Source organism: Oncorhynchus nerka, linkage group LG7, assembly GCF_034236695.1.
Source record: "Oncorhynchus nerka isolate Pitt River linkage group LG7, Oner_Uvic_2.0, whole genome shotgun sequence".
Taxonomy (NCBI): Eukaryota; Metazoa; Chordata; class Actinopteri; order Salmoniformes; family Salmonidae; genus Oncorhynchus; species Oncorhynchus nerka.
The window spans coordinates 82,339,458-82,353,989 of record NC_088402.1 but is presented as its reverse complement, the minus strand read 5'-3'; the positions used below and the strand labels follow the sequence as shown (position 1 = coordinate 82,353,989).

The window sequence follows — 14,532 nt, the reverse complement described above, 5'->3', positions numbered from 1 at the left end:
CTTGCGTGGAGCCCCAGATCGAGGGAGATTATCAGTGGTCTTGTATGTCTTCCATTTCCTAATAATTGCTCCCACAGTTGATTTCTTCAAACCAAGCTGCTTACCTATTGCAGATTCAGTCGTCCCAGCCTGGTGCAGGTCTACAATTTTGTTTCTGGTGTCCTTTGACAGCTCTTTGGTCTTGGCCATAGTGGAGTTTGGAGTGTGACTGTTTGAGGTTGTGGACAGGTGTCTTTTATACTGATAACAAGTTCAAACAGGTGCCATTAATACAGGTAACGAGTGGAGGACAGAGGAGCCTCTTAAATAAGAAGTTACAGGTCTGTGAGAGGCAGAAATCTTGCTTGTTTGTAGGTGACCAAATACTTATTTTCTACCATAATTTGCAAATAAATTCATTAAAAATCCTACAATGTGATTTTCTGGATTTTTTTTGCTAGTTAGAGGATGGTAGTTATCATGAACCAGACAGGTGCTAGTTAGAGGATGGTAGTTATCATGAACCAGACAGGTGCTAGTTAGAGGATGGTAGTTATCATGAACCTGACAGGTGCTAGTTAGAGGATGGTAGTTATCATGAACCTGACAGGTGCTAGTTAGAGGATGGTAGTTATCATGAACCTGACAGGTGCTAGTTAGAGGATGGTAGTTATCATGAACCAGACAGGTGCTAGTTAGAGGATGGTAGTTATCATGAACCAGACAGGTGCTAGTTAGAGGATGGTAGTTATCATGAACCTGACAGGTGCTAGTTAGAGGATGGTAGTTATCATGAACCTGACAGGTGCTAGTTAGAGGATGGTAGTTTTTTTTGTAGTTTCTTGCTTTGTTTTGCAATATGGCCATCATGCCTTGTCACCACTTGTTGCAATTGTCACGTCTGCGGTTTCCCCGCCTCATGTCATGACCTTTGGTTGTTGTCCTATTCAGTCTAAAGCGTGATGTTGAATGATGCCTAAGAGACCACAAGTGACAAGGTCAACTGAGGTCAATGACCACAAAAAACCCACAATGCTTTATTTGTTCTTTTTACGGTGACAATTGTTAGGACAGCTGCCATTTGTGAAATGGCTAAGGGGCCCATATTCTTCAACATTAATTTATTGATATCATACATAACTGTGTCCTGTCATCCAATCATACATACATGTCAAATCATTCAGCAGTTCCTAATAGTATAAAAGCATGTGGAATGGTTTTGACTTAGTTTTGTTTTCTTTACCCTGTAATAGAGAAGTGTTTGAGTCTGTCATTTCTCCTGGGTTGAAATTAATATGTATCGCATAGCATATTTTATGTGCTCTATGTTTTCTAACAGTGTACCTGCATCACCATTTCTCATCAAGTAGCTGAATATATCCAAAGTGTGTATTTGCCAGAAGCCAACAGAGGAGCCAGTCAGTAGTCTGCTGTGTGTGTATGTGCTGTGTGTGTGCTGTGTGTGTGCTGTGTGTGTATGTTTCCACCATGAGTTTGGCTGTCTGCATGTGTGTGCATGCGCATGCATGTGTGTGCATGTATACTTCTGTATGTGTGTGTGTGTGTGTGTGTGTGTGTGTGTGTGTGTGCTGTGTGTGTGCTGTGTGTGTCTGTTTCCACCATGAGTTTGGCTGTCTGCATGTGTGTGCATGTATACTTCTGTATGTGTGTGTGTGTGTGTGTGTGTGTGTGTGTGTGTGTGTGTGTGTGTGTGTGTGTGTATGTGTGTGTGTATTCCCCAATGATATACTGCCAGTGAATGGATTTCTGCAGCATCCACCATACGGGGCCTAATAGCAGCGTGGCAGATGCATCTGAATGAGTTGTACAGGCTGAGGTGGGGTGTTGGCTCTCCACTGATGCAGAGGAAACTACGTTCCGATGCCGCCATCTAGTGGTCGTAGGTGTGTAATTCAATTAAACATGGTTGCTTGGTAGTGTAAAGAGACCTGGCTAATAGGTATAGTTATCCTGTATTAGATCTGTTGTTGACAGTACTGTTTCCTAATAGGTATAGTTCTCCTGTATTAGATCTGTTGTTGACAGTACTGTTTCCTAATAGGTATAGTTCTCCTGTATTAGATATGTTGTTGACAGTACTGTTTCCTAATAGGTATAGTTATCCTGTATTAGATCTGTTGTTGACAGTACTGTTTCCTAATAGGTATAGTTCTCCTGTATTAGATATGTTGTTGACAGTACTGTTTCCTAATAGGTATAGTTCTCCTGTATTAGATATGTTGTTGACAGTACTGTTTCCTAATAGGTATAGTTCTCCTGTATTAGATCTGTTGTTGACAGTAGTGTTTCCTAATAGGTATAGTTCTCCTGTATTAGATCTGTTGTTGACAGTAGTGTTTCCTAATAGGTATAGTTCTCCTGTATTAGATCTGTTGTTGACAGTAGTGTTTCCTAATAGGTATAGTTCTCCTGTATTAGATCTGTTGTTGACAGTACTGTTTCCTAATAGGTATAGTTATCCTGTATTAGATCTGTTGTTGACAGTACTGTTTCCTAATAGGTCTAGTTCTCCAGTATTAGATCTGTTGTTGACAGTACTGTTTCCTAATAGGTATAGTTCTCCAGTATTAGATCTGTTGTTGACAGTACTGTTTCCTGAAGCATGCTCCACGTAAACTCAGGTTTAGTATATGCATCGTCACCTGAAAGCATTCTTCTTGTCACAGGTTTCAGGTTCAGTGTATGGTGATGGTGTAATGTGCAAAAGTGTGATCCTATGTCACTTTAAAACAGACCTAAGCACTTTAAACCCATTGTTTGTTTTTATACAATATTAGGAGTGTAGCACTGAACGCTGTCTAGGCTGTGGGTATGTTCTTACTGATGAAGACCTTTGGGGTCGAAATGTTGGCCTGCTGGAGCATTCAACGGTGTGCAGGTATCGATCTTTGTAACTTGATCTCACAACCAAGTGCTCTCACTGATGTCTAACCTGCGTTGTGTGTATTCCTATGTGTCTACAGGACCGTAAGCTGACCAAGGCGGAGCAGCAGCGTTTTAAGGAGGAGGCAGAGATGCTGAAGGGGCTCCAACATCCTAACATTGTCCGTTTCTATGACTCCTGGGAGTCAGTGCTGCGAGGGAAGAAGTGCATCGTCCTGGTCACCGAACTCATGACCTCGGGGACACTCAAAACGTGGGTAGAAGACAAACACACACAGACAGACCGACATACACATGTACACCACTGCTCAGCGTCAAATAGGGTTACACCAAAGAGATGACGGCTCACTCTAGCTTCCTGTAAATTGGAACCAGTGAGTTGGCTAATCAGAGCATTCTTGAGGATGTTCTCTCTGTAGAAATAAGGTCTCACTTTAAATAAAGTATTTCTCATGAAGTTTAATGAAGCCTCTATAAGCCTTATATAGATGCATCACAAATCACTTATAACCAAATATGACCTACCGCCTCGCCTCGATGTAGCAACATTTTTTACAATGGATATAATTAGAGACTCAGAGAAATATAATGACATATCATACACTGCAGTTGAGGAACAATGGGAAAGTAATTCTGCTTTGAAAGTTGATAAATGTGTCACTACACTTTTGAGAAAATGGTCCTTGAATGTTTTGGTACACCTACTGGAGAGCTCTTCTTTGTCTACACCCATTCAGCATCGCTCACACCCTCTTAAGCCTTAGCCCCCACCTATCTCTTTAGGATTCACATGTGAGGCCATGTGCTAAACAGAGTGCGTCAGGTAGTGTAGTAAAGAACCATAGATATCAAGACTAAAAGTGGTGAAAGTAGTAGCCTACAATAAGGAAAAACTCCAGGTAAAGTCACACTTTATCTAGTCTTTGGTGCAGGTCAATCTAACTTTATTTGTCACATGAACAGGATACAGAAGGTGTAAACAGTACAGTGAAATGTATATATTTGCATAGTAGCAATATCAAAAATACAAAGTGTCCAGATAAAAAATATTGCATAAATATTTTATAATTATTAGAGATGATACTTACCCAGACACGCTTGTCTAAATTGATGGGTCACGTGAAATAAATGCTATAACAACCCCCCAGTCACATCTAGCTAAGTGGATCGGTCACTATTGTCTAGACATGGACACATGTTCAAGAAATACAATAGATGGCCGTAATCACCCGCAGACACACCTGGCTAACTTGATGGGTCATACAATCTTCTGGCAAAGTGTAGTCTTGTTTAGACATGTAGCTAGCTAGCTAAACAATGAACCATAAATCCAACTCATAGCTACAGTATAAACAGATTGTCATAGCTAGCCACCATGCATGAAATGCTGTTGTATGAATCTGCAGGTAGCTAAAGCTAACCAACTAGGTTCAGTGTTAGCTATCTAGCTAACATTAGGCTATAACTAGCAATGCAAATGTCTTTCAGAGATACTAACAATATTCCTACACAGATCATACACGTAACATTCGCTAGCTAGCTAACAGTATGCTTTAACTTGCAATGAAAACAACATTCTGACAAAATTAGAAGTGTATAATATCTGAAAATGTAGCTAGACTCTTACCCATATACATGGATGAATGCTTCACGGCAGCATGTCTTTTCTGTTTTGTCTGTAGCTAGCTACAGCTTGTTTGGTCCATTTTGTCAAGTCACAAAAGTAGTCCATCACAACTTTTTCCCACTGATATTTGTTGATAGCGCCGGCTAAATTCAGGGCATCAATGTTGTTGAGAGCAGTAGCAACACTTGCAGTTCTCCATGGCTAACATTATATATATATTAAATGTGGTAGCAAGGATTATCTCCACATACTGAGCAGCTCATGTTATAAATTGAAGCGCTCTACATGGCAGACCAATCCCAACTCATCTCTTGGCATGTCCAGCCCATCCATTATCTCAGCCAATCATGGCTAGTGGGAAGGTTCCTCTCTTTTTCCGTGGCTAAACCAACTAGGCTTGCAATTTAACAATTTTATTTGTATTTACAAATGTCGTACACGCTTGTTATTAAGGCACATGAAAGTTCACATGTTCCAAAAGGCATTTCTGCAAAAAAAAAAAAATTTTTTTATTTTTATTTCAAAATATATATAAAATCATTCAAATGCCTCTCCTGTGAAGTAGTGACGTGTGACATACACCTAGCTTCTTGAAATGTGTCACAAATGTGGTCATACAGTCGTGCCTCCGTCGATATAAATCATAATCATTATACTGTTGACCTTAGTTATAATATTTTGTCCTGTCCGGTCCTGACTGCAGGTATCTAAAGCGCTTCAAGGTGATGAAGCCTAAGGTCCTGAGGAGCTGGTGTCGTCAGATCCTGAAGGGCCTCCAGTTCCTCCACACCCGGACCCCTCCCATCATTCACAGGGACCTGAAGTGTGACAACATCTTCATCACGGGCCCCACCGGCTCCGTCAAGATAGGAGACCTTGGACTGGCTACTCTCATGAGGACTTCCTTTGCTAAGAGTGTCATAGGTAACTAACGATAATCAGTTATTAGTTGTTGTCTTATGTTATGGGAAGGGTATTGACATTTCTAATGGGCCACAGGTATGTCAGAACTCTTGTGAGTAAGATTTCCGATGTATTTATTACAAATGGCAATTCATCTTGAATAGGTGCTAATGGGTCTCTATGTTGTACAAATGGCTTTTATAATCTGTGGTCACTCTGCAACATAATTAATATTTTATAAGCTGCCGCAACTCTCCAACAAGGCAGTATGATCTGTGTACAGTCTCTGCTGTGATTATTGTTGCTCTTAGGTCGAGCTCTAGTGTACTAACTTGCCACTCAAAGGGAATGTTAAATGGATTTTGGCAATGAGGCCCATTATCTACTTCCCCAGAGTGGATACCATTATTATGTCTCTGTGTCCAGTATGAAGGAAGTTAGAGGTAGTTTTACGAGCCAATGCTAACTATCATTAGCGTAATGACTGGAAGTTTATGGGTATCTGCTAGCATGCAAAAAAAATATTTACATTATTATTTGCATATTACACATGTACATGTGTGACATTTTACAAATATAAGTACCCAGCAAATATAAGTTCCCAGCAAATATAAGTAGCCAACAAATATAAGTACCCAGCAAATATAAGTACCCAGCAAATATAAGTTCCCAGCAAATATAGGTTCCCAGCAAATATAAGTAGCCAACAAATATAAGTACCCAGCAAATATAAGTACCCAGCAAATATAAGTACCCAGCAAATATAAGTTCCCAGCAAATATAAGTAGCCAACAAATATAAGTACCCAGCAAATATAAGTACCCAGCAAATATAAGTACCCAGCAAATATAAGTAGCCAACAAATGATTATTCATCAGGTTATTAACCTTTTCAGTTGGCTCTGCTATCCTGTCTTCCAGGTACTCCTGAATTCATGGCTCCAGAGATGTACGAGGAACATTATGACGAGTCAGTGGACGTCTATGCCTTTGGGATGTGCATGCTGGAGATGGCCACCTCAGAATACCCCTACTCAGAGTGCCAGAATGCTGCACAGATCTACCGTAAAGTCACCAGCGTAAGTATGGGTTCCTGGGACTGCAGTCCATTTGCACTTTGGCTGGCCTAGTCTCTCTATTCCCTACTTCTGCAAGATCTTTCTCTTGAATGTCCTTCATAAAATTCCCTTTGTCCCTTTTGCAGTCTTGTCTTTTCCCTACTTCTGCTTGATGTCCCCCCCCCCCCCCATATTCAGTAAATTATTATACACTACATATACAAATTAGTAGATTTGACTATTTCAGCCACACCCATTGCTGACAGGTGTATAAAATTGAGCACACCGCCATGCAATCTCCATAGACAAACATTGGCAGTAGAATTGCCTTACTGAAGAGCTCAGGGACGTTCAACGTGGCACCGTAATAGGATACCACCTATGCAACAAGTCAGTTTGTCAAATTTCTGCCCTGCTAGAGCTTCCCAGGTCAACTTTAAGTGCTGTTATTGTGAAGTGGAAATGTCTAGGAGCAACAACGACTCACCCGTGAAGTGGTAGACCCCACAAGTTCACAGAATGGGACCGCCAAGTGCTAAAACGTGTAAGGAGTCAAAATGGTCTATCTTCGTTTGCAACACCCACTACAGAGTTCCAAACTGCCTCTTGAAGCAACATCAGCACAATAACCGTTCATCAGGAGCTGGGTTTCCATGGCCAAGTGTCGGCTAGAGTGGTGTAAAGCTTGCCGCCATTGGACTCTGGAGCAGTGGAAACGCGTTCTCTGGAGTGATGAATCACGCTTCACCATCTGGCAATCCGATGGATGAATCTGGGTTTGGCAGATGCCAGGAGACGCTACCTGCCCCAATGCATAGTGCCAACTGTTAAGTTTGTTGGAGGAGGAATTGTTAGGTATGCGTAACTGGCTGTAAGGGAGTCAGGAGCAGGAGAGCAGAAGGTGGGTAGCCAAAGGAGCCTTTTATTTCGGAGAACAAAACTCACGGCACTAAAATAATGACCATCATTATGTTTGAAGGAAAAAGGGGGAGGCTTGCAAGCCGAAGAACACCATCCCAATCGTGAAGCACGGGGGTGGCAGAATCATGTTGTGGGGGTGCTTTGCTGCGGCAGGGACTGGTGCACTTCACAAAATAGATGGCATCATGAGAAACAAAAATGATGTGGATATATTGAAGCAACATTTCAAGACATCAGTCAGGAAGTTCAACCTTGGTCGCAAATGGATCTTCCTGTTAAGTATGCGTAACTGGCTGTAAGGGAGTCAGGAGCAGGAGAGCAGAAGGTGGGTAGCCAAAGGAGCCTTTTATTTCGGAGAACAAAACACACGGCACTAAGAACACTAAACACAATATGGGTTGACATAACCCAGCGCAAACCAGTCTAGCGTGCACATACCCCAAACAACAAACGTTTTGCCACAAATTTGGAAGTATGCTTTGGGTCATTTGTCCATTTGGAAGTATGCTTTGGGTCATTTGTCCATTTGGTAGTATGCTTTGGGTCATTTGTCCATTTGGAAGACCCATTTGTGACCAAGCTTTAACTTCCTGACTGATGTCTTGAGATGTTGCTTTAATATAGACACATTATTTTCTTGCCTCATAATGCCATCTATTTTGATAAGTCCACCAGTCCCTCCTGCAGCAAAGCACCCCCATAACATGATTCTGCCACCCCCATGCTTCAAGGTTGAGATGGTGTTCTTCAGCTTGCAAGCCTCCCCCTTTTTCCTCCAAACATAACGATGGTCATTATGGCCAAACAGTTCTATTTTTGTTTCATCAGGCCAGAGGACATTTCTCCAAAAAGTACGATCTTTGTCCCCATGTGCAGTTTCAAACCGTAGTCTGGCTTTTTTATGGCGGTTTTGGAGCAGTGGCTTCTTCCTTGCTGAGCAGCCTTTCAGGTTATGTCGATATAGGACTCGTTTTACTGTGGATATAGATACTTTCGTACCTGTTTCCTCCAGCGTCTTCACAAGGTCCTTTGCTGTTGTTCTGGGATTGATTTGCACTTTTTGCACCGAAGTACGTTCATCTCTAGGAGACAGAACGCGTCTCCTTCCTGAGCGGTATGACGGCTGCGTGGTCCCATGGTGTTTATACTTGCGTACTATTGTTTGTACAGATGAATGTGGTACCTTCAGGCATTTGGAAATTGCTCTCAAGGATGAACCTGACTTGTGGAGGTCTACAATTCTTTTTAAGAGATCTTTGCTGAAATCTTTTGATTTTTCCATGATGTCAACCAAAGAGCCACTGTGTTCGAGGCACTGTGTACACCTCCAATTGACTCAAATGATGTCAATTAGCCTATCAGAAGCTTCTAAAGCCATGACATATTTTTTTCTGGAATTTTCCAAGCTGTTTAAAGGCACAGTCAACTTAGTGTATGTTAACTTCTCACCCACTGGATTTGTGATACAGTGAATTATAAGCGAAATAATCTGTCTGTAAACAATTGTTGGAAAAATGACTTGTGTCATGCACATAGTACATAGTACCTTGTGGAGTGGTTGAAAAATGAGTTTTAATGACTCCAACCTAAGTGTATGTAAACCTCCGACTTCAACTGTATATTACTGCCCGTGTAGGACGGAGTAGTCCCATCGTCTAAGGTATATTATTGTCCATGTAGGACGGAGTAGTCCCATCTAAGGTATCTATTGTCCATGTAGGACAGAGTAGTCCCATCGTCTAAGGTATATTGTTGTCCATGTAGGACAGAGTAGTCCCATCGTCTAAGGTATATTATTGTCCATGTAGGACAGAGTAGTCCCATCTAAGGTATATTATTGTCCATGTAGGACAGAGTAGTCCCATCTAAGGTATATTACTGTCCATATAGGACGGAGTAGTCCCATCTAAGGTATATTATTGTCCATGTAGGACAGAGTAGTCCCATCTAAGGTATATTACTGTCCATATAGGACAGAGTAGTCCCATCTAAGGTATATTATTGTCCATGTAGGACAGAGTAGTCCCATCTAAGGTATATTATTGTCCATGTAGGACAGAGTAGTCCCATCTTAGGTATATTATTGTCCATGTAGGACGGAGTAGTCCCATCTAAGGTATATTACTGTCCATGTAGGACAGAGTAGTCCCATCATCTAAGGCATATTATTGTCCATGTAGGACAGAGTTGTCCCATCGTCTAAGGTATCTTACTGTCCATGTGGGACAGAGTAGTCCCATCTAAGGTATATTACTGTCCATGTAGGACAGAGTAGTCCCATCTAAGGTATATTACTGTCCATATAGGACAGAGTAGTCCCATCATCTAAGGCATATTATTGTCCATGTAGGACAGAGTAGTCCCATCGTCTAAGGTATATTACTGTCCATGTAGGACAGAGTAGTCCCATCATCTAAGGCATATTATTGTCCATGTAGGACAGAGTAGTCCCATCGTCTAAGGTATATTACTGTCCATGTAGGACAGAGTAGTCCCATCTAAGGTATATTACTGTCCATATAGGACAGAGTAGTCCCATCTAAGGTATATTACTGTCCATATAGGACAGAGTAGTCCCATCTAAGGTATATTACTGTCCATATAGGACAGAGTAGTCCCATCTAAGGTATATTACTGTCCATATAGGACAGAGTAGTCCCATCTAAGGCATATTATTGTCCATGTAGGACAGAGTAGTCCCATCGTCTAAGGTATATTACTGTCCATGTAGGACAGAGTAGTCCCATCTAAGGTATATTACTGTCCATATAGGACAGAGTAGTCCCATCTAAGGTATATTACTGTCCATATAGGACAAAGTAGTCCCATCTAAGGTATATTACTGTCCATATAGGACAGAGTAGTCCCATCTAAGGTATATTATTGTCCATGTAGGACAGAGTAGTCCCATCATCTAAGGCATATTATTGTCCATGTAGGACAGAGTAGTCCCATCGTCTAAGGTATATTATTGTCCATATAGGACAGAGTAGTCCCATCTAAGGTATATTATTGTCCATATAGGACAGAGTAGTCCCATCTTAGGTATATTATTGTCCATGTAGGACAGAGTAGTCCCATCGTCTAAGGTATATTACTGTCCATTTAGGACAGAGTAGTCCCATCTTAGGTATATTATTGTCCATGTAGGACAGAGTAGTCCCATCATCTAAGGCATATTATTGTCCATGTAGGACAGAGTAGTCCCATCGTCTAAGGTATCTTACTGTCCATGTGGGACAGAGTAGTCCCAACTAAGGTATATTACTGTCCATATAGGACAGAGTAGTCCCATCGTCTAAGGTATATTATTGTCCATGTAGGACAGAGTAGTCCCATCTAAGGTATATTACTGTCCATATAGGACAGAGTAGTCCCATCTAAGGTATATTATTGTCCATGTAGGACAGAGTAGTCCCATCTAAGGTATATTACTGTCCATATAGGACAGAGTAGTCCCATCATCTAAGGCATATTATTGTCCATGTAGGACAGAGTAGTCCCATCGTCTAAGGTATATTACTGTCCATGTAGGACAGAGTAGTCCCATCATCTAAGGCATATTATTGTCCATGTAGGACAGAGTAGTCCCATCGTCTAAGGTATATTACTGTCCATGTAGGACAGAGTAGTCCCATCTAAGGTATATTACTGTCCATATAGGACAGAGTAGTCCCATCTAAGGTATATTACTGTCCATATAGGACAGAGTAGTCCCATCTAAGGTATATTACTGTCCATATAGAACAGAGTAGTCCCATCTAAGGCATATTATTGTCCATGTAGGACAGAGTAGTCCCATCGTCTAAGGTATATTACTGTCCATGTAGGACAGAGTAGTCCCATCTAAGGTATATTACTGTCCATATAGGACAGAGTAGTCCCATCTAAGGTATATTACTGTCCATATAGGACAGAGTAGTCCCATCTAAGGTATATTACTGTCCATATAGGACAGAGTAGTCCCATCTAAGGTATATTACTGTCCATATAGGACAGAGTAGTCCCATCTAAGGTATATTATTGTCCATGTAGGACAGAGTAGTCCCATCATCTAAGGCATATTATTGTCCATGTAGGACAGAGTAGTCCCATCGTCTAAGGTATATTATTGTCCATATAGGACAGAGTAGTCCCATCTAAGGTATATTACTGTCCATATAGGACAGAGTAGTCCCATCTTAGGTATATTATTGTCCATATAGGACAGAGTAGTCCCATCGTCTAAGGTATATTATTGTCCATGTAGGACAGAGTAGTCCCATCGTCTAGTATATTACTGTCCATTTAGGACAGAGTAGTCCCATCTTAGGTATATTATTGTCCATGTAGGACAGAGTAGTCCCATCATCTAAGGCATATTATTGTCCATGTAGGACAGAGTAGTCCCATCGTCTAAGGTATCTTACTGTCCATGTGGGACAGAGTAGTCCCAACTAAGGTATATTACTGTCCATATAGGACAGAGTAGTCCCATCGTCTAAGGTATATTATTGTCCATGTAGGACAGAGTAGTCCCATCTAAGGTATATTACTGTCCATATAGGACAGAGTAGTCCCATCTAAGGTATATTATTGTCCATGTAGGACAGAGTAGTCCCATCTAAGGTATATTATTGTCCATGTAGGACAGAGTAGTCCCATCTAAGGTATATTACTGTCCATATAGGACAGAGTAGTCCCATCTAAGGTATATTATTGTCCATGTAGGACAGAGTAGTCCCATCTAAGGTATATTATTGTCCATGTAGGACAGAGTAGTCCCATCTTAGGTATATTATTGTCCATGTAGGACGGAGTAGTCCCATCTAAGGTATATTACTGTCCATGTAGGACAGAGTAGTCCCATCTTAGGTATATTACTGTCCATGTAGGACAGAGTAGTCCCATCTAAGGTATATTACTGTCCATGTAGGACAGAGTAGTCCCATCATCTAAGGCATATTATTGTCCATGTAGGACAGAGTAGTCCCATCGTCTAAGGTATATTACTGTCCATGTAGGACAGAGTAGTCCCATCATCTAAGGCATATTATTGTCCATGTAGGACAGAGTAGTCCCATCGTCTAAGGTATATTACTGTCCATGTAGGACAGAGTAGTCCCATCTAAGGTATATTACTGTCCATATAGGACAGAGTAGTCCCATCTAAGGTATATTACTGTCCATATAGGACAGAGTAGTCCCATCTAAGGTATATTACTGTCCATATAGGACAGAGTAGTCCCATCTAAGGCATATTATTGTCCATGTAGGACAGAGTAGTCCCATCGTCTAAGGTATATTACTGTCCATGTAGGACAGAGTAGTCCCATCTAAGGTATATTACTGTCCATATAGGACAGAGTAGTCCCATCTAAGGTATATTACTGTCCATATAGGACAGAGTAGTCCCATCTAAGGTATATTACTGTCCATATAGGACAGAGTAGTCCCATCTAAGGTATATTATTGTCCATGTAGGACAGAGTAGTCCCATCTAAGGTATATTACTGTCCATGTAGGACGGAGTAGTCCCATCTAAGGTATATTATTGTCCATATAGGACAGAGTAGTACCATCTAAGGTATATTACTGTCCATATAGGACAGAGTAGTCCCATCTAAGGCATATTATTGTCCATGTAGGACAGAGTAGTCCCATCGTCTAAGGTATATTACTGTCCATGTAGGACAGAGTAGTCCCATCTAAGGTATATTACTGTCCATATAGGACAGAGTAGTCCCATCTAAGGTATATTACTGTCCATATAGGACAGAGTAGTCCCATCTAAGGTATATTACTGTCCATATAGGACAGAGTAGTCCCATCTAAGGTATATTACTGTCCATATAGGACAGAGTAGTCCCATCTAAGGTATATTATTGTCCATGTAGGACAGAGTAGTCCCATCATCTAAGGCATATTATTGTCCATGTAGGACAGAGTAGTCCCATCGTCTAAGGTATATTATTGTCCATATAGGACAGAGTAGTCCCATCTAAGGTATATTACTGTCCATATAGGACAGAGTAGTCCCATCTTAGGTATATTATTGTCCATATAGGACAGAGTAGTCCCATCGTCTAAGGTATATTATTGTCCATGTAGGACAGAGTAGTCCCATCGTCTAAGGTATATTACTGTCCATTTAGGACAGAGTAGTCCCATCTTAGGTATATTATTGTCCATGTAGGACAGAGTAGTCCCATCATCTAAGGCATATTATTGTCCATGTAGGACAGAGTAGTCCCATCGTCTAAGGTATCTTACTGTCCATGTGGGACAGAGTAGTCCCAACTAAGGTATATTACTGTCCATATAGGACAGAGTAGTCCCATCGTCTAAGGTATATTATTGTCCATGTAGGACAGAGTAGTCCCATCTAAGGTATATTACTGTCCATATAGGACAGAGTAGTCCCATCTAAGGTATATTATTGTCCATGTAGGACAGAGTAGTCCCATCTAAGGTATATTATTGTCCATGTAGGACAGAGTAGTCCCATCTAAGGTATATTACTGTCCATATAGGACAGAGTAGTCCCATCTAAGGTATATTATTGTCCATGTAGGACAGAGTAGTCCCATCTAAGGTATATTATTGTCCATGTAGGACAGAGTAGTCCCATCTTAGGTATATTATTGTCCATGTAGGACGGAGTAGTCCCATCTAAGGTATATTACTGTCCATGTAGGACAGAGTAGTCCCATCTTAGGTATATTACTGTCCATGTAGGACAGAGTAGTCCCATCTAAGGTATATTACTGTCCATGTAGGACAGAGTAGTCCCATCATCTAAGGCATATTATTGTCCATGTAGGACAGAGTAGTCCCATCGTCTAAGGTATATTACTGTCCATGTAGGACAGAGTAGTCCCATCATCTAAGGCATATTATTGTCCATGTAGGACAGAGTAGTCCCATCGTCTAAGGTATATTACTGTCCATGTAGGACAGAGTAGTCCCATCTAAGGTATATTACTGTCCATATAGGACAGAGTAGTCCCATCTAAGGTATATTACTGTCCATATAGGACAGAGTAGTCCCATCTAAGGTATATTACTGTCCATATAGGACAGAGTAGTCCCATCTAAGGTATATTACTGTCCATATAGGACAGAGTAGTCCCATCTAAGGCATATTATTGTCCATGTAGGA

General features: G+C 41.1%; 1 protein-coding gene across 1 annotated transcript in view; it reads left to right on the top strand.

The window, feature by feature from the left end:
• Window positions 1–14,532, top strand: part of LOC115132510 (uncharacterized) — a 153,024-nt gene that overhangs the window by 53,645 nt on the left and 84,847 nt on the right. The window contains exons 3-5 of the mRNA XM_065021095.1: window positions 2,964–3,136; window positions 5,214–5,434; window positions 6,334–6,491. Of these exons, the coding sequence (XP_064877167.1) occupies window positions 2,964–3,136; window positions 5,214–5,434; window positions 6,334–6,491 (552 nt within the window). The remainder of the gene's footprint in view (window positions 1–2,963; window positions 3,137–5,213; window positions 5,435–6,333; window positions 6,492–14,532) is intronic.